Source organism: Astyanax mexicanus, chromosome 13 (assembly GCF_023375975.1).
Source record: "Astyanax mexicanus isolate ESR-SI-001 chromosome 13, AstMex3_surface, whole genome shotgun sequence".
In the NCBI taxonomy this organism is placed as follows: domain Eukaryota; kingdom Metazoa; phylum Chordata; class Actinopteri; order Characiformes; family Acestrorhamphidae; genus Astyanax; species Astyanax mexicanus.
The window spans coordinates 29540764-29561677 of record NC_064420.1 but is presented as its reverse complement, the minus strand read 5'-3'; the positions used below and the strand labels follow the sequence as shown (position 1 = coordinate 29561677).

The 20914-nt window shown below is 36.7% G+C and overlaps 1 protein-coding gene across 5 annotated transcripts in view; it reads right to left on the bottom strand.

The window, feature by feature from the left end:
- Positions 1-20914, bottom strand: part of sulf2b (sulfatase 2b) — a 345428-nt gene that overhangs the window by 59030 nt on the left and 265484 nt on the right. For all 5 annotated transcript variants that reach the window (XM_049486337.1, XM_049486339.1, XM_049486338.1 and 2 more), the window contains 4 exons: positions 17775-18029; positions 10048-10287; positions 3843-3994; positions 1409-1578 (listed from right to left, as the gene is read on the bottom strand). In XM_049486337.1, coding sequence (XP_049342294.1) covers positions 1409-1578; positions 3843-3994; positions 10048-10287; positions 17775-17949 — 737 coding nt within the window. In that variant the 5' untranslated portion in view covers positions 17950-18029. The remainder of the gene's footprint in view (positions 1-1408; positions 1579-3842; positions 3995-10047; positions 10288-17774; positions 18030-20914) is intronic.

Below are 20914 nucleotides of genomic sequence, written 5' to 3'. Positions count from 1 at the left end.
TGTTTTCCTGTTTAGATTTTTATGAATTCCTGTTTTTTTTGTTTTTGTGATGAAAAATGCTTTAATTTTTATGTGGTGAGCTTATTTGAGTTTACAGTGTTTAATAGTGGTTTAAAGGATGATTTTGACACAGATTTTTTTCTTTTTTTTATGTTTATTTACCTTTCCTCCTTTATGCCTGTGTCATTCACCACGTAGTCCTGTGTGTTCTTCCTGTGTCTCTGTCTTAAGTATTTTCACCTGTGTTTCATTTGTAGCTCCACCCACCCCCTCCCCCCTTGTTATCTTTGCCCAGGTGTTCCCAATTTTTTTTTTACCGCCTTGTGTCTGTATTTATAGCCCTGTGTTTTCTTTTTCCTTGGTTGGTTCTTTTACATCTGTTGGTTGTAGGTCTTTCTTTGCTTTCAGTCTTAGTGTATTCTGTGTTTATTCCAGTTTCTTTATCTGTTTATTTATACTGTGTTGTGTTTGTTTACATTTTGTGTTTATTAGATAAATTCACTCGCATTGCTGCAATTCCTGAGATTGCTATTGTGAGAATGCAAAAAATACGCTTTGCACAGGCATATACTAATTCTCTTAATTAATCATGGGTGAGTTTCGTGCATAACGTGAAAAAAAAACAATTAGCGTGTCACTTGCCATTCCCTTTAAGAGCCAGATGTGCTCTGACTTTGGCAGATTGCTATTTAAACAGTGTAGCGCTTCTAAACTTCTCAGCAGAGGTAACTGGCCTGTGTGTTCATGCTGTTTTGTTTATTGTTGATGTAAAAGTGGTTCACCTGTGCACGGTGCACCTGCGTTGCCAAGATTGCAATGAACATCTGACAGTTGACTGTCGTCTAGGTCCTAACCAGTTAGTGGCATACCTGTGTTTCCTTTTGCCATGGTATTAATTTGCCAGAAATGTAAGTCAACACACCTCATTTCCTGACCACCACACCCATCGGCGTGAATATATTCGTAATCTCTGTTGCTATTTAATCAGCGCAGGAGAAAGGTGTGAAAAAACAGTTTACGAGGTGTAAGATAGCAATGAGCATTGCAACACACCTTGCACGTAAGAGTGTAAGACAGGGTCCAAAGAAACATATAAAATGACAATTTGGACCAGTAAAGAGTAAATAGTGTTTTATATATATATTTTTGACTGATGTGTTACATGTGTTCATTTATTACATACATACTGAGCTATGGGTTAAATTGTTTCTTTTTGCTGAAATGAAAACGAAATTAGACCTTAAGAAGTCATATAATAATATTTTTTTACTTATCAAATAGATAATTGTGTAATTACTGTTTAGTTAATCAGTTAATCAAGCTCATCCCTTAATGTACAAGCATACAATCCATCATTTGAATAGTGCACAAACTTAACAATAGTGTAAGTACAGTGTGTACAACTCACATGTGCTGGGATGCGTTGGGGAAGGCAGTGGTGTACTGGGGTGCTGCGTCCTCCGGCCCGTGGGGGGCAGCGTGACTGATGACCATCATCACCGGCCTGTGAGGATACAGCTTCTTGGACATGCGGAAGTAACTGATGCTGTCATTGGTGATGAGGTCTGTCAGGTAATCCTGCATGAGAAAAAAAGGTGGGTATAGAACAGATACAGGGCTGTCAATCAGAGAAAAAAAGATGAGGAATCCAAAAGACATGCAGATGATGATGGAACGCGCCAGGGTGAAGCGTTAATCCACGGATTATGTTCCATTTATTTCCATCTTGACTACACATGCATATCAGCCAAGAGGTTTCCCAACAAGCTGTGTTTAACTGCTCCCAGTATAAACATGCCTACGCCCAAAACCAAACCCAACGTGTGTGTGTGTTTTTTTTTTTTGTTGTGATTTTACAGCTTAAAATATTTATCCGGATCTGACAGAGCCGCCATCCACCACTCGGTAAAGAAGGAAAGAAGCTGAAAATTATTAATCATGGTGCCTGCTGTGTTTTCTTACTGACAATTAAGATTATGTTACTTAATGACAGTAACAGAAAACATCTAAAATTATGTTTATTTTAACATTTATTAAAGATTTATATATCACCGAGTGATTTAAAAAACATAGCAAATGTTTTAAATCTGGATAAACACAAGTTTTCATATCAGTCCTGTGGATATTGATAGTACAAGTTGGAACTTGGATTCAAGGCTAAGGTTGCATTTTGCATCTTATATGTACTTCCACACTTTATTTTACAAAATTTTTTCCCCATTTTCTCCCAATTTATCTAGGCCAATTGTCCCACCCATTTAGCTGCAACACAAGGAGAGTGGAGACTAGCACATGCCTCCTCCTTCACATGTGAAGAAAGCCACCACCTCTTTTCCAACTGCTGCTCGGAGGAAAGCGCAGCAACTCGGTTCCGATACATCAGCTCACAGATGCCTTGTGCTGATCAGCATCACCCTTTGTTGAGATGAGATGAAAGAGCGCCATCTACCCACCCAGAGAGAGCAGGACAAATTGTGCTCTCTCGGGGCTCCGGCAGCTGATGACAAGCGGCATGACCGGGATTCGAACCAGCGATCTCCCGATCATAGTGGCAGCAACCACTTTAGACCACTTTAGACCACTCAGCAGGTTTATCTCAACACAACTAACATGATTCATTTCTTTGAATTCAACATAAAATGTGACTTACTGTGTAATAACTACTGCAGTCCTAAATTATTAAATTCTAACCCTCTAATCTTTTGCTGTTGATCTGCTAAAAATATTAGAGGGATAGACAGACTCATTCATTTAAGACTAACAGCAGCATTGCTGAAGAAAACTCTTACCCCATTTCTAATGGGCAATGACCTTCAATTCACTAATATTAAGTTCAAATCCTGCCAAAGTTTTTCTAAGGGTTTATGTCAGCCAAATGTGATGGTACTCCATACTCTTCCAGGACTTCTTCTGTAACCTTCTTCTGTAGACTGGAATCAGTGTAGATATGTAAGTTCAAATAATGCCAGAGACAACTTTCTTGAGCCATATTTCTGACAATCAAATATCACGGTCCACAAACCCCTAGCAAGTTCAGGTTTCTGATGTGACTAATGTAGCAGATTACAGATTCTATTCTGAGGTTGAATCATTCTGAGACTGCACTAGTCATTTAATTGATGTACAGCTCTGGAAAAAAAAACAAGAGACCGCTTAAAAATTATGAGTTTCTTTGATTTTACCAAATTGAAAACCTCTGGAATGTGATCAAGAAGAATATATCACAAGTCATTAAACCAAGCTGAACTGCTTGATTTTTTGCACTAGGAGTGGCAAAAGGTATTCAAAAGCAGTGTGTAAGACTGGTGGAGGAGAACATGCCAAGATGCATGAAAACTGTTAATAAACCAGGATTATTTCACCAAATATTGATTTCTGAACTCCTAAACTCTCTGAAAGCTCAGCCATTTCTCATTTTCTGTAAATAAATGCTCTAAATGACAATATTTCTCTTTGGACATTGGAAGAAATGTTGTCTGTAGTTTATAGAATAAAACAACAATGTTCATTTTACTCAAACATATACCTATAAATAGCAAAATCAGAGAAACTGATTCAGAAACTTAAAGTGGAGGAAATACATTTGGAGGAAAGACTTGTTTTTTATTAGTAATAAACTATTTAAATTGTTCTTTTTTGATGAACTACTGCAAACAGATTTTGTAAATGTTGCAGAAAACTCATTTGTAATGGAAGAGGGTTTTTGTTAAGCATACTGAAGGCTTCTACCAAAAACAAAGAGGTTGACTGAGTGTAATACACAAACACACACTGAAAAGCAGAAACCTGATCGATAGACACCCAAGCCTGACAAGATCTTCTAAAGCTACAAACACTCATACCTGTGAGTAGTCATATCCATGTTTCTCTCGGACGCCGTTTCTGCAGATGGTGTAGTTGTAGAAGCGAGAGTTCTTCACCATGCCCACCCACTCTCTCCAACCCGGAGGAATGTAGCTGCCATTATACTCATTCAGGTACTTCCCAAAGAATGCTGGGGAACACAAACACAAACAAAGTGAAAAACTACAATATTATTGGTTTACTTCCAAATAATCATGTATTTTAATAATTCAAAGTTAGAGAAGATGTAGTTCTGTCTGGAATTATTTATGGATATAACCTTTAAAGATTTAATTGTGCAATGCTTTGGACTATGCTATAAATCGGTAGTTTGAAGGAGGCACTTTAGGGCATGAAGTCAATAAGTTGCATGGCATAGGATGGGGCGGTTGCCCCCCTAGCCCCTCTTGAGTCTGTTTTTATTAATACTTTTACGATAATACGGCACAGTTGAGAAACTCAATACATCTGTTTCTGATTTGTAATTGGTGGATTCGTCTTTCTGTTCATATTTTTCCTTCTAATTATCTCCTATTTTTGTCCCACCCATTCAGCTGCTAGTCAGCTGTACATCGCTTATCACTAGTGATGCCTCAACACAAGGAGGGTGAAAAGAGGACTCTCTTAGGGCTCCAGCAGCTGATGGCAAGCTGCATGACTGGGATTCGAACCAGTAATCTCCTGATCATAAGTGGCAGCGCTTAGCCCACTGGACCACTCATTTATAACATTAAATGCAGCTTGGCACAGAATCAGATGCTGGGGCAACAATGGAAATCCCAACCCTTATTTAGAACCTTGTAAGTCACATACAGCTCTGGAAAAAAAAAGTAAGAACTTAAATTTCTTTGATTTTACCAAAATGAAAACCTCTGGAATATAATCGAGAGGAAGATGGATGATCAAAAGCCGACAAACCAAGCTGAACTGCTTTAATTTTTGATAAAATAAGTGGCATAAGGTTATCCAAAAGCAGTGTGTAAGACTGGTGGAGGGGAACATGCATACGATGCATGAAAACTGTGATTAAAAACCAGGGTTATTCCACCAGATATTGGTTTCTGAACTCTTAAAACTTTATGAATATGAACTTGTTTCTTTGCATGATTTGAGGTCTGATTTTTTTTTGCAAATAAATGCTCTAAATGACAATATTTTCATTTGAAATTTGGGAGAAATGTCTGTTGTTTATAGAGTAAAACACAATGTTCATTTTACTCAAACATATATCTATAAATAGCAAAATCAGAGAAACTGATTCAGAAACTGAAGCGATCTCTTAATTTTTTTCCAGAGCTGTATGATTTCACGTATGATTACCTTACTTTTTGTGTTGTTTTTCCAAAATTCCACAAAGATATTAACAGAAACGATAAATAGAGATGGTCAGTCAGTTTGAAAACCCCAGAGGGTAAAAAAGACCAGACTCCAAACTTGTCCTTTCGAAGTATCTCCACTCTAAGTGAGGTAAACATGGTGTAAATGTGATTTTTGGCCGAACCATCGCTTTATTCAAACAAGTCCTTGGAACAATGACGTCCAGCACAGAGATATGACTAATCCTCCAGTCTAAATACGCTCTAATTTTAAACACATCGCTGGACCTGTCACTGTCTACAGTCCCCAGACGGCCATATCAGATAGATTTCACTCAGGTCAATAAGTACACGGCGTACGGTCTGATTCAGATCCAGCTTCATTCTGCCTGAATGTGCTGTAAAGATTCCTAATCTCAGTGGAATTATCTCCCCCCGAAGGCCGTTCTATAAGCTTTAGCTACGTAACAGCCGAGGCTAAAACCGAGGAGGTAAAAATACATTATGCATACACACGCACTCTCACATACACACTCACACATGTGCACACACACATCTACACATAGACCCGAAGCTCTCTAGGTGGATTAGAGGGATGATTAGATGCATGTTGATACTGCAGGCATTACATTAGGTTGGATGTCAGTGCTTTCATTGGCTAAGCCCGTCTCTCCCGGAGAAAGTGTGTTCTAATGGATTACTCCAGCCGCTAAAAGCTGACTCACTGCCAGGTGTCTGTATATATGTATGACTGTGCGTACGTCTGAAAATGGAGAGTGTATAAAAAAGAGGTATGTGGGTCAAATATAACCATTGCAGCTAGCAGTTCATTTTCTTGTGTCAGAAAGTATAATTTTCTTGTTAAACATCATAACATATAAACATTATATACATTCAACTATTGGTAGGTATGGTTGCGCATTACAAATATATAAATATTTTATCGTATTGTGATACAATTTTTTATTGTATTGACAATATATGTTTTAATAGACATATTGAGGATCATGTCAGCGCTTAAAAAAAAAAAAAAAAAAAAAAACACTGACCCAACTGTACGTTTCATCACAGAGAGTGGAATTTTATATTTATTTATTAAAAATGAATTATGTGTAGAAAAAAATAAATAAATAAAAAAATATATATTATGCATGAAACAGTATTTCAAAAGCAAAATCTACTCTCTATTTATGCATTTTGTCTGTGTGGCAAAACACAAATAAATACTGTGTATCACAAAAACGTCTTTAAATGTCATGTTATACAGTAATATATTTTACCATACACAAAAGGAATTATACAGTATACTAGTGCATCTCAAAAATGCTGAATATCATTGAGAAAAATACTTAATGTCAGCAATTCTGTTCAAAATGTGAAACTCATAAATTACACAAAGAGGAATCTATTTTAAGTGTTTATTTCTTTTATTGTTGATGATTATGGCTTACATCCAATAAAAAAATATATTCCAATTGGTAATTTTGTCAGAGTGAGCAGTGTTCTCAAGTCCTGCTGGAAAATGAAATCCACATCTCTATAAAAGTTGTCAGCGGAGGGAAGCATAAAATAGTGTAAGAATTTCCAGGAAAACACTGCACTGACTTTGGACTTGGTAGAACACAGTGGATCAACACCAGCAGATGACAAGTCTCTCCAAACCATCACTGATCATCAGTACATTTTACATTTCATTTGTAAATCAAGGGAGGAATCAAAGTCTAGAGGAAGAGGGATGAGACACACAGTCCAAACTGCTTGAGGTCTAGTGTGAAGTTTCCACAATCAGTGATGGTTTAGAGAGACATGTCCTCTGCTGGTGTTGATCCACTGTGTTTTATTATCAAGTCTAAAGTCAGTGCAGTGTTCCCCACAAAATCTTACAGCACTTCATGCTTCCCTCTGTCCTGACAATTTTTATGGAGATGTGGATTTCATTTTCCAGCAGGACTTGGCACAGCTCACACACTGCCAAAAACACTTACAAAAGATGGCTTACTCTGCGTAACACATCTGTATAATATATGAGTTTCACATTTTGAAATGAATTACTGAAATAAAGTTTTTTGTTAAATAATATTCCTATATACTAGTGAGATGCACTAGTATATATATATATATATATATAGTACGAAAATGTTTTGGTATCCATCGCCTCTTTTTGAACTGCTGTTGATGCAGCACTGCCGAGTAGCACCACAGTGTGCTTGGAGGAAAGCACAGCGACTTAGTTCTGATACATCAGCTTACAGATACCTTGTGCTGCGGACATCATCCTTTGGAGCATGTGGGGAGAGCGCCATCAACCCACCCAGAGAAAGCAAGGCCAGTTGTGCTCTCTCAGGGCTCCAGTGGCTAGCTACATAATACACAGATCAATATTTAGTCCGACAGCATGTACTTGAGCTACAACTCCTGAGCAACCACCTGGCATACCATAGCAGGCACTATAACCACTATATGGGGCTATAATGCCTTCTGTGATGTATTCCTGATACACACGTAACAGTGTGAATAGAAATAGGAATTTTCCGAAAAATTTCGAAACTTTGTGCATCTTTGTGTTCTAGTATCCTCACTTAGGCCTTGAGCCTTGCTTGAACTCCAATGAATTACAAGCCTTCCTGTATTTACTGTACATACAACTGTCCCATGACTTTTGGTATGCAGGTATTAATGTTTTACTATTGGCAAATAAAATAAGCTACTTAAAATTTAAAACAAGGACAAACAGACAAAGAAGGACAGTCTCAGGGAACTCATTTTATAGTTTATTCAGTATTAATATATTGTCCTGAATTATCTTTAATTATCTTTAATTGAAAAAAAAAAAAAAAAAAAAAAAAAAAAAATATATATATATATATATATATATATATATATATATATATATATATATATATATATATATATATATATAATAATTTTCATTAAGTTTGTTTTCTAATTGCTGCCTTAGAGAGGATGCTAAACTGCATTTCAGAACATCGTTCTTAACATTGTTTTTTCAGCGACAATAAAACTATTCTATTCTATTTTATTGTATATCTTATAACTCATTTTATAGGCTAAGGCAATATATTTCCTGAGCCTTCTTTCACATTAAACTCCCACTCACACCTGTGCGCATGCTAAGCAAAATGGCTACTGTCACGATTAAGGATCCTGAGGCTTTTAATCTAATGTAAGCTGTGTTGAGGAGCAGGCTCTCTCAGTGTCTTAGTCAGGTAGTGTATACTAGATTGTGGGAGGTTGTGCGAGACTTTGATGAAGTGTGTGTATGTGTGTGTGTGTGTGTGTGTGTGTGTGAGACTGCAGGGCCTGTCAAACAGAATCTCCAGTGTGTGTGTGTGTGTGTTTGTGTTTGAAAAGGTCACCACATGTCTGTTTACTATGATATAACAGCACTTAAGGGGCAAAAATCAATTTAGAATGAATGAAGAAAGACGGCAGACGTGTCAAGATGGTGTTAAGCTCGGTATACAGTAGATCACTGTGACAGGACTCACTCCGTCAGACTTATGAGATTAACCCAGTTACAAAGTTTCATGAAGTTTGAATGCTGTTTGGAAGGGGAAAAAAAACACAGCGTGGGAGAGACCCCTGCACCGCGCTGGTCTGAGAAGTGTCTGGAAGTGAGGAATGATGGATTTTGGAGTTGCTGAACTGAATCTGGTGTGTTAAAAACAGATTAGAACAGTGTGGGCCTCATCTTACACTTCGCAAAAGTCTATTTTCACGCCTTCTGCCTGAATCGTTCAAATAGCAACAGGGCTTGTGAATATATCTACGTCGATATGCGTGATGATTTCAAAATGAGGTGATTTTAAGAAATGAGGTACATTTCTGGTGTGTATTGCTATCTTGGCAATGAAAAACACAGGTGCGCCACTGACTGAAAACAACCTACACAGATATCAACAGTCAAACTTTCATTGTTATCTTGGCACATGCCCAATGTGCCCAATGTACACCCACACTTGGACTAGCAGCAGTGCACAAACCCATAGTGCAGATCCATCATCAGTAAACAGAATATAAAATAAAAAAGTAGCATTATTCTACATCGACACAAATTATAGATCATTATTCAAGTCTAGTTTAATTTGCTGAAAAGTGTTGGACACGTCCAGGTAGCTGCGCCATTGAAATAGCAATGCTCACCTGGCTCTTAAAGGGAATGTCAAGGGAAATGCTGATTTTTTATTGAACATTTCACCCCAAACACACCCATAACTAGTTATAAGAAAAATTAGTACATGCATTTTTGTGTGTTTTATGCTGTGCAGTGCATACTTTTCCCGTCATTACGAAAGCAAAGACACACTGACATGCCGTTAATCAAGCTTCAGTTTCTCTGATTTTGCTGTTTATAGGTATACATAAAACATTTTTTTTTTTATAAACTATGGACAGCATTTCTCCCCAATTCCTTAATTTAGAGCATTTACAGTATTTGCAGAAAATGAGAAATGGCCGAAATCACAAAAAAGATGCAGAGCTTTACACACACCTCAAATAATGCAAACAAAACAAGTAAATATTCATAAAGTTTTAAGAGTTTAGAAATCAGTATTTTGTGGAATAATCCTGGTTTTAAATCATAGTTTTCATGCATCTTGGCCTGTTCTCCTCCACCAGTCTTGCACACTGCTTTTGAAAACTGTATGCCACTCCTGGTGCAAACATTCAAGCAGTTCAACTTGGTTTGATGATTGTGATGTTTGAGTGAGGTTTTCAGTTTGGTAAAATCAAAGAAACGCATTTAAAATCATTTTAAGTGGTCTTTTATTTTTTTTTTCCAGAGCTGTAGATATATATTCTTCAATTAGGGGTTAATTTCTACTAAGAAATCAAATTAAATACAATTATTAGACTCCCTACACACCTGTCCTGTATCCCGTGTTGTTGAGATAGACTCCGAAGGTGCGTGGTTCGTGCTGGGCTTGCCAGCTGGGGGAGGAGCAGTTCTCGTTGTTGGTGTAGGTGTTGTGGTTGTGGGCGTATTTCCCCGTCAGCATGGAGGAGCGTGACGGGCAGCACATGGGCGTGGTCACGAAGGCATTCGAGAAGTGTGTCCCGCCCTGCTCCATGATCCGCCTCGTCTTATTCATCACCTGCATAGAGCCTGAGAGAGAGAAAGAGAGATGGAAAATCACATTAAAAAAGGAAATCGAATCATAATAATTAAAGTATAGATTGGAATAATTAGCATCAGGCAGTCTGACCAGTGCAGCTCGTGTCCAGTGATCAGAGAATAAATTATTATTATTATTATTATTATGGCTTAATACAGGCAACAGACTCAGACTGTGTGATTAATTAGCCTGCTAATGAAGTGAAGAATGCTCTCTCTGTGTTTCGCTTTCTCTTTATTGCTCTGTCTTAATGTGATTTTTCTGTAGCTACTAATAATAAAATAAAACAAGATTAAAAGCAGTATAAAGAAAATTATTTGATCTGTGATTATTTGTCTCTTGCATTTAAGAATATTTCTAAAACATATTTTTATCTTAAACAATAAATAAACTTACTTACTAATTACATACTAAATGTACTATTTGGAAACAACTTATGGCAACCTAAGCATATTTCAATTGTAATAAAGCTCTATTTAAACACAACATAAAAACATTTATTTACATTAGGTTGTGCTTTTGATTAAGTTTTTTTTTTTCGAATAATTTCTACAATCTTACGTAGATTTAAGTATGTGTTTTTTTTAAACATCATTTTGAGTATTGATGCACATATCGTGTACACTTTAATGACACTGGGAAAAAGTACATTAAAATGCACTTTAAGCCATATTTATGGGCACTATATATTTTTTTTCAAACAACGCAGCGTATAATTTGAAGAATATTGCTTAAAAAAACATTTTATGGAAATACAGAGAAAGTATATTTAGAGTGTTTTTTTAATTATAGAAAATGCTTTTTTTTTACTATTTATCTTATTTGTATTTAGTTGCTCTGTTTTATTTTTTTACTGGATTTATTTTAAGTTATAATGAAAAGTTGAAATATTCTGATTGTTTTTATTTATTTTTTTTATTTAAAATCACTTAGTTTGCTCTTTTGCTTTATTTGTACTGCATGTGTTGTTTTTCTAGTTTAAATTATTATTATTTTATTTAGCTGAAATGTTTGTTTATTATATTTGGCTGGTGGTTTTTATCTGATTTAACTGTGATTTAGTTATTTATTTGCTTTTTAGTTTAGATTAGTTCATTAGTTTATTGGATTAGTTTAATATATTTGTATAAAATAAATATGGATTTCTTTACTTATTTTGATTAGTTAATTAAGTTAATTTATTTGATTTATTTATATTTATTTTGCTACACAACACACATTTAGTTTATTTTTTTATTGGTCTGTGGTGGTTTTCCAAAAAGGTTCTTAGAGCTAAGCTAATTTTTATATGGTCGAGCGAGCTTTACATTGTGTACTCTCTCTTTATGTCTAGAGGTTCTTAATGCTAAGATGCTTTTTGTTCTCTAAAAACATTTTTTTGAAATTACTTTTGTTGATTTAATGTGATAATTTAGCTTTTTTCTTTATCAGACCTCTTTATCTAGCCTTTCTTTGGTTGATTTGATGCTTTATTGCTGTCTGTGAGGAAGAGATGTGAAGATCACAGTGTTTTATACAGTGAGAAACGGATGTATTGTTCATGGGTGTGGAAGAGTGTGTTGGATTTAACAGACTGAATGAATTGTGGAGGCGTGGGTTTCGATAAGATCTGAAAAAAAAAAAAATCAGTTACAAAGCAGAAACATTAACATACAAACATGCTAATTACACTTTCCTCCTGCACTTCTTTACTTCTGTCTCTCTGTATCTCTCTCTCTCTCTCTCTGTCTCACACACACACACACACACACTCCGGATGGTTTGGAATGATGTGCAGAGAGACAGGAAGCCTGGCTCCACTTGGCCTTTTCATACAGGATCACCAAACCTCCGCAAATCCATACTCAAAGGTCAATAACACACACACACACACACACACACACACCAACAACAACAAAAAGCATTCAGCAGCGCTCCACTTGCAAATGTCAATATAGATTCCTCTATAGTGAAGCTGGTCTGAGGATTGACGTGCAGAACTGCTGGAAAAGTCAGCTTTATGTATATGTGTGTGAATAGAGCTGCTCTAGAATGAACGCATTCATTATATGATATAATATGAATAGAAATGCATGTTACGTACATCTATATGGTAGCAAATAAAAAGCCTTCTGCAACTTCATTCTCTCAAATCACATCCAAACAGCAAAAAGAGAGAAGCAAAGAGCAGAGCAGAGGAGAGAGAGAAAAGCAAAGAAAAGAGAAGGGATGAGAAATGAAGAGCAAAGAGAAGAGCAGAAAGTGGAAGAGCAGAGATGGACAAGAGAAGAGCAAAGAGAAAAAAGATAAGAGAAGAGCAGAGGGGGGGGGGAGAGAAGAGCAAATAAACGAGAAAAGACAACAAATAAAGAGCAAAGAGAAGAAAAGCAGAGCAGAAAAGGAAAGAGGGGAGATGGACAAAGGAGAAACAAAGAGAAAAAAGAAAAGAGAAATGTAGAGAAGAGCAGAGGGGGAAAGAAGAGCAAAGGAAAGAGAAGAGAAGATCAGAGCAGAAAAGGAAAGAGAAGAGATGGACAAGAGAAGAGCAAAGAGAAAAAAGACATGAGAAATGTAGAATAGAGAAGAGAAGAGACAAGAAATAAAGAGCAAAATAGAGAAGAGACAAGAAATAAAGAGCAAAGAGAAGAGAAGAGCAGAAAAGGAAAGAGCAGAGATGGACAAGAGAAGAGCAAAGAGAAATAAGAGAAGAGAAAAGTAGAGAAGATAAAAGTGAAGGTGGAAAAGAGAAGAGAATAGAAAAGGTGTAGAAAAGAAGAGCATAGAAGAGAGGATCAAAGAAGAGAAGAGCAAAGCAAAGAGAAGAGCAGAGCTAGACAAGGGAAGAGAAGATCAAATAAGAGAGGAGCGAAGAGAAGAGCAGAGATGGACAAGAGAAGAGAAGAACAAAGGAGGAAAAGAGAAGAAAAGAGAAGGGCAGAGGTGGAAAAGGGAAAAGCAGGAAACAGAAGAACAGAAAAGAGAAGAAAATAGAAGGTCAGATGTGAAAAATGAGAAAAGAAAAGCAAATGAAGAATGAAGAAGAGAAGAGCAGAGAATAGAAGTGATGGAAAAGAGAAGAGGAGAGGAGAGTAGAGAGGAGAGGAGAAGAGCAAAGAGACAAATGTAGGATGGCAAAGACAAGAGAAGAACAGCAGAAGTTCACTGAAGAGAATAACAAAAGTAGAACAGAGAAAAGAAGAGCAGAGAGGAAGAGTGAAGAGAGTGATGAGCAAATGTAGAACTGCAAAGAGAAGAACACTAGTGGAAAAGAGAAGAGAAGTGAAGAGGAACAGAAAAGAGAGGAGAAGAGAAGAGAACATCAGTGATGCCATCAGAGAGGTGAACATGAGAATTCAGAAATCTAAGATATTCACAGTTGCAGAGGAGACAAGTAGCGAACAGTGTGTGTGTGTGTGTGTGTGTGTGTGTGTGGGTGTGAATGGGTGATGACACCAGGCTCCATTTCTTTGTCCAGAGCAGTAAAACAGCAGGGACTTTCCTCTCTAATTGCGTCAGTCTCACAGCTCCAACACATCTAAAGATACCTCTGTGTGTCGTTTCACAGAATGAGACTCTGGCCCAAATTAGTCAGTAGGCATAACACACACACACACATGCACACACACACACACACACACACACCGTCAAGAGCCCTTATTCGGTTCCTCACAGCAGTATTTGATCTTGTAAAGGAACTGGTCTATTGTTGGTGTTGGAGCTGTGATATGACACTGTCTGCTCATTAAGCAGTGAGGCAGTGGGGAGGTTGGTGTGCTTGTCTTTTGGGAAGGTCTTATTCACTGCTAGCTTAATTACTGCCTCCTGTGTCTCTGCTGTTTCAACACTGACAGAGAAAGCGGCAAAAATACTGCAGATCAGCTGCACTCACATCATCGGCGTGAATAATGTGCTTTTAAAATGCACTGACATGCCACAAAGAACACTGAATTCAATGTGGATGCCAGAGATTGCAGCCAATGCTGCTTATCTATTCACACCAACTATTATGATCACGATCAGAGTCAAGATAATGACTTCTATGAAGGTATTCTAGGTATACATGTGTAACAAATGTGGATTGAGGAATTTCAAATACTTCAATAACAAACTTGTGGCTAGTGTCCAGCCTCACTCACAAGATAACACCTCGCAACCAACCTATACAGGATTCTTGTACCCAAGCCGTTCTCTAAAGTAACACTGCGTGACCAATTTGTGTACTGCTGTCCCATGACTTCTGACTTGACTGATCAGTGTATATCAAAAGTCTAAATACTTAGAAATATAAAAAAGCCAAACTAGAACATTAGTCAGTGTCAATATAAATACGATAATTATGATAATAATAATGATAATTGTTTTATTAATGTTAAGTCTTTGCGTCACAAAAAATATTGTAAAGCTTAAAGCCTTTATACTGACATCATTTTGAGGCCAATTACCCAACCAACTCATTAGGTGCCCCAACACCAGGAGGGTAAAGACTAGCACATGCCTCCTTCAATACTTGTGAAGTCAGCCATTGCCTCTTTTCGAACTGCTGATGTAGCATTGCCAAGTAGCATCACAGCGCTCTTGGAGGAAAGCGCAGCGACTCGGTTCTGATACACCAGCTCACAGATGCCTTGCGCCGATCGACATCACCCTAGGAGTGATGAGGGGAAAGAAAATAGCGCCATCTACCCTTAAAGAGAGAGCAAGGCCAATTGTGCTCTCCCGGGGCTCTGGCAGCTGATGGAAAGCTGCAATTAATGAGGCCTTTTAAGGACACTATCTCTCTCTTAATAAAAATCAAGCTTTCTTCTGTTTCAGTTGCCATATATTACAAGTTCCCCTTATATATATATTCAATTTATATTTAAAAAGCCAGTATATATTTAGAGTACCAGTCAAAGTCTGGACATATCTATTCTATATTTCTATTCATATTTTTGTACATTGTAAATTTAATATTAAAGAAAACATTAAATGTTCTTAATAATTATTAACCTATACAGAAACACATGTGGAATTCTTCTGTCCAAACTTTTGACTGGTACTGTACATTATTCACATTTTCATCATTCATGTAGGAGTTATATGGTGTAATTGTCAGTGTCCAATGAAAAACAAGTATCTCCATTTTTGTTGATTTTTAGTTTACTATATAATTGAGACACACAACCTATCCCTTACACTTTGTCTCAATTTTGACAGAATTAAAACAAGCTCAAATTAAATAGGAGTAGAAAGTATAGATAACTGTGTGAAAATGTAAAAAAAAAAACTTTCTTCTTAAGTAAGGTAACAAAGTATTTCATATATGAACTAATATATTAATATTAGTTACTTGAGACCTCTGGATGAAGTCAATACTGTGATTTTTAATTCCTCTTTATGAACAGACTAATTTAGTAAGCTTCTCAGCTTGAAAAAAAGCAAACAGTTTTAACATTATATTTATATAATATAATTATAATATAGTTAACAAAAAAACATTATTTTATCCTGTTTTTTTGCAGTGTATTTGCTTGTCGGATTGCAATTCTTTCTTCCTTAAACAAGCTAGTCAAGTCAGTCTTGGGAGTTCACTTTTCTTGACCGGAAAAGTGTTTTTTTATATCAGATAAGCTCCTGATGAGGAAAAGGTGGGGAGTGTGCAGAAGATGGAGTGAAGTGGAGATCATATTTGGAATTTGCCCAAGTGCACGGCTTTGCGTGGAAGATTTAGTGTAGTGGAATTAATTAGACAGATTTATACTCAAACAGTTTTAGCAGCTAAATGTTGCTAAACTCTCCGACCACAGGAATGAAGCTTTCTCAGTATAAATACAGTATTTACTCTTTTATACAAAATGAGGGGAAACTATAAAAAGAAAGATCTTCAGGCCAGGGGTTTTCATCTAATATACGGGTCCCGTTATATTCTTAAAAAAGGAAAAAGGAGTCTTAAAGGATTTATTCTTTCTTTGCTTTTGTAGGATTTTGTCTCTAAATTAATTCATAGTATTTTATTATTTATTATATATATAATATTGCTATAGTCTAATTTTTACTGCTGTTCCAACCATTTAAATTACTTTAAAACCTTATTTAGCTTGAAGTAAATGTAAACCTATATATATATACTTTTTTTTTTGTTAAATATCTGGATAAGCAATTTAACATAAATGAATGATGAATGAATATTCATATATAAATGTTTGCAGGAAAGATTCTAATAAAACTAGTTCCAATAAAAATAATATAAAACGTTCTTAATATGAAAAAAAAGTTATGAAAATAAAATTATTGTGTTAAATATAAATATATAAATATAAATATAAAAATATTAAAATAAAACTTCAATATATAGAGATTATTTTTTATGATTAATTTTAACACCAGCAGACTTTTATATTTTTTATCTTGTATTATTCTATATTTGATGTTTTTCATGTTTCTACTGTTGACTAGCGGCACAGACTTGGAACAGATTGTCTGCACAGACACGTTTGAACTTAAAGGTGGCAGAATAAATATATCATTTTCATTATCATTTTATATCAAAAATGGCTTCCCTACTCAGACTAATATTACTTAAATAGTAAAATAAATAAGAAAAAACTACAAATTCTTCAGTGATTTGATCTTTGTTCTTCAGCTTTCTCATGTATCATTGTTCACTTATAAAACATTACTATTTAGTGACAAATATAGCTTTGTCTGTGCACTGACAAAAAACAGACCTTTGTTTTATTTAATTTTGATTAATTTCGACTAAATTGGCCATCTTTTTTTCTCTCATTTTTATATACCATATTTTTCACACTATAAAAGTCTAAAAAACGTTTAATTTTCCCCAAAATTGTCAGTGCGCCTTATAATCTGATGCACTTTATGTACGAGTTTTACATAAGGAGCAGTAAAGCCCCTCCGCTGAAGTACAGAGTTATACAGGAGTTTCAGTGGAGTTTCTCCAGCACTAAGCCTAGAGCAATATTAGCATTAGCCGCTAACCACAGCGCTATTGGACGGCATTTACTAGCGCTAAGTGCTGCTAAGCGTGGAAAGAAATGTGTGTGGATTAACATCCAGCGCTCATTAGACATTGAAAGAAATGTTTTTTTAAATACCTGCTGAATTAGAAGGGAAAAAATGGCAACACCCCTGTTCCTTACTAGTGTCGCTTAAAATGCGCCTTATAATACAGTGCACCTTATGTACTGTATAAAAATAGACCAGAAAATAGATTTTTATCGAAAGTGTGCCTTATAATCCATAAAATACAGTAATGAATGTATCTTTTCAAACACATTTAATTAAACGTTTTTTTTATTTACAGCTTTAATTACCCTAATTAAGCCAAGCAGAAAGTTTTTTTTCCAACGATAAAAAAACATCTATTAGTTAAAAGTTTTCATTAAATTGGCTTTATTACAGGCAGTTGCTCTGTTTTATACAAGGCCGCTGTAGAGTGAAGTGTTGGCTATGATACAGGTGTGTGTGAAGGTGTGTGTGTGTGTGTGTGGTGACTCACCCAGCTCGATGTCCTGGTCGTCAGTGAGGATGAGGATGATGTTGGGCCGGATGTTGCGGCGGTCCCGCTGGAAGCGAGGCTTCATCCTGTGGCTGGAGAGGAAGATGGAGGCGTGGGCCACCATCACCACAGCCAACAGTAACACCAACCGGCCCATCTGCCCGCCGGCCGCCATGGCAACGCCCACCGACCGCCGGCCTCAGGTCCCACGTCTGGGCTTCTGCTCACGCTACCTGTAGCCAGACCTCACAGCGCCTGCAGAAGAAAGAGAGGACGATTAGAGATTAATAAATAATAATATTTAATAAAAATTATTTTGATGGAACGAGTGTCCTATTCTTTTAAACCAAAATATCATTTTTTTCTCCCCAATTTACACGGTCAATTACCCAACCCTAGCTAGAAGACTAGCACATGCCTCCTCCGATACATGTGAAGTCAGCCACTGCCTCTTTTCAAACTGCTGCTCATAAAGTATTACCAAGTAGCATCACAGTGCTAACACTGGGAGGAAAGTGCAGTGATTCGGTTCCAATACATCAGCTCACAGATGCCCTGCGCTGATCAACATCACCTTAGGAATGATGTGGGAAGAGAGCGCCATCTACCCACCCGGAGAGAGAGCGCAAACTGTGGCCAATTGTGCTCTCTCAGGGATCCAACAGCTGATGGCAAGCTGCATGACCGGGATTTGAACCAGCGATATCCCGATCGTAGTGGCAGCAATTTAGTCTTCTGGACCACTTGTAACCCTTTTTAACCCAAAAATATAAATTCTGCTATGGAATTGTGGGACAATGTAATGGAATATTAAAAATCTGATTGACTTAAAGGTACCTAATGTTTTTTTTAAACCTTCACTTTTGATTACTTTATTTTTTTGAGCTATTTTATAAAATATTTTATTGTTTATAAAACTGCCGCTTATTCTTTTTAGTGTGCTATCAACAAATTGTTTTTTTTTTTTTGCTATTTTCTTGTCAATTGCGATTACTTTGAAACTAATAAAACAATGAATAAATAAACAAAAAAAGAAACCATTTTTTTCCCATTTTTGGTCAAATATGTTTCATTTTTAGTTACATCTATAGGAGCTTTTACGGCAACCTGTTCTAAATACAAAGCCTTTAATATGGAGTCGTTCTCCCCCCTTTTTGCAGTTCTAACTGACTTGATGCAGAGAGAATCTTAGATAGGGATGCACCCAATATTTGGCAACCTCAGCAATGGATGTGGAGGCACATTGGCATAAGAACAGATCGACAATGCTCTACAGACTCAAAAGCTGCAGTTCCAAACCTGCTGTTGGAGCTGTAAAGGGAGGAGCAGCTTCATATTAATGCCTATAGATTTAGAACTGGTTGCCATTAAAAAAAAAATTCCTCTAAGTAATGTGTAATCTGTAGTTCTGTCCATATAGTTTCTGTAACCAGACTGAAAATGAGCAGCCTACAGTAAATCTGATAATATAATCCTGAGACACAATTAAACAATCTATTCCTGCGAAATGAGGTTTGACAAGCCTAATTGTAATGAATTCATTAACCTTTATTTCCACATTTACCAAATCCTCCATTTATATGACAGAAAAAGGCTCAAAATGTCAAGGGCAGATTTTGTTACTCGCACTAATTCACTAAACAGCACTGAAGAGACTGTAGAGTGTAATTTACTTTTCCTCTCTCTCTCTCTCTCTCTCTCTCTCTCTCTCTCTCTCTCTCTGTCTCTCTTTCTGCTTTAGTGTATTCACTACAGCCAGCACACTGAAATATGATCACCTGGAGGTAGTGCTCGCACGCACACACACACACAGACACACACACACACACACCCTAACTGCAGTTATTCAGAGAAAACACAGTGCTGCTTCATGCAGAGTCATCATATATTGAACATTAATTATTCAGTCGGACGGAATCCCCCTCCATCCCACTAACTTCCATGACAAAGACAAATGCACGGACCCCTGGTCTCAGCCTGCCACGCGAGCAGCAGCTCACGCAGCAGCCACTTATCAGAAGGATTTATGAGCCAGGTTCTAGAGGTTATGAAAAACTGAATGATCAAGACCAGAGATGGCACCGGTCCCACACCCGGTAATAGTTCTGGGATTGTACCAACAGAAAATGCTGCATCAGGATTCAGAGGAAAAGAAATGATGAACACAAACCAATTTCTATAAGTAATTTAGCTTTGAGAATGGCTTGAAGCTTAACAACAGCACAAAAGTGAAATTCGGTTCTTTATGACCTATGAGTGGCAAGCTTTTTTTTTAGAAAAGCTACTCTACTATAGCAACTGTGTGTACAGACGAAGCCTCCTGTCCGTACTCTGTGTTCATTTTGTCTGTATTCGTTCACATTTTATGAAAGCTTATAGATACAGATGAAGCCTTCAGTCCGTACTTTGTCTGTAGTCTGCATTTATTTTACCTGCTCTATAAAAGTTTTCACATATGAAAACTTCCAAGAACATCCAGAGAGGATATATGGATATATAGCCAACCTAGGCCAAACCACGGCATGCATAGTATATGGACAGTGATGGTAATGGTTAAATTGGACATATACAGTTTTTTTTTTTTTAAATATAAGCTTTTGGATGAGTTTGCAACGGTACTACAGCCAACCGTGGCCATGAGTCAATGACAGTATAATTTTCTGAACGTGCTGACTGAACTTTCCAGTGGCTTAGCAGTCATTTAGCAGTAAAATGTGCAACTTACTGACTCAAAGGAAACACATGCTAGCTCCATGCTGGTACCGCTATGTAAAGCACTGACTAAACTAAGAAACTGAGACAAAATTTTTTTTAAGGAAGCAGGTTTTCAGGTTATTCAGTACATATATATATATAGATACAGGGGTCGGTCAATGAAACCGAAACACCTGTCATTTTAGTGTGGGAGGTTTCATTAACTGCACATTATTGCACCAGTAAGATCAGAGTGTGAAGGTTCAATTAGCAGGGTAAGAGCACAGTTTTGCTCAAAATATTGCAATGCAATGAGTTTAAAAGAGGACAAATTGTTGGTGCACGTCTTGCTGCCGCATCTGTGACCAAGACAGCAAGTCTTTGTGATGAATCAAGAGCCACGGTATACAGGTTAATGTCAGCATACCACCAAGAAGGACAAACCA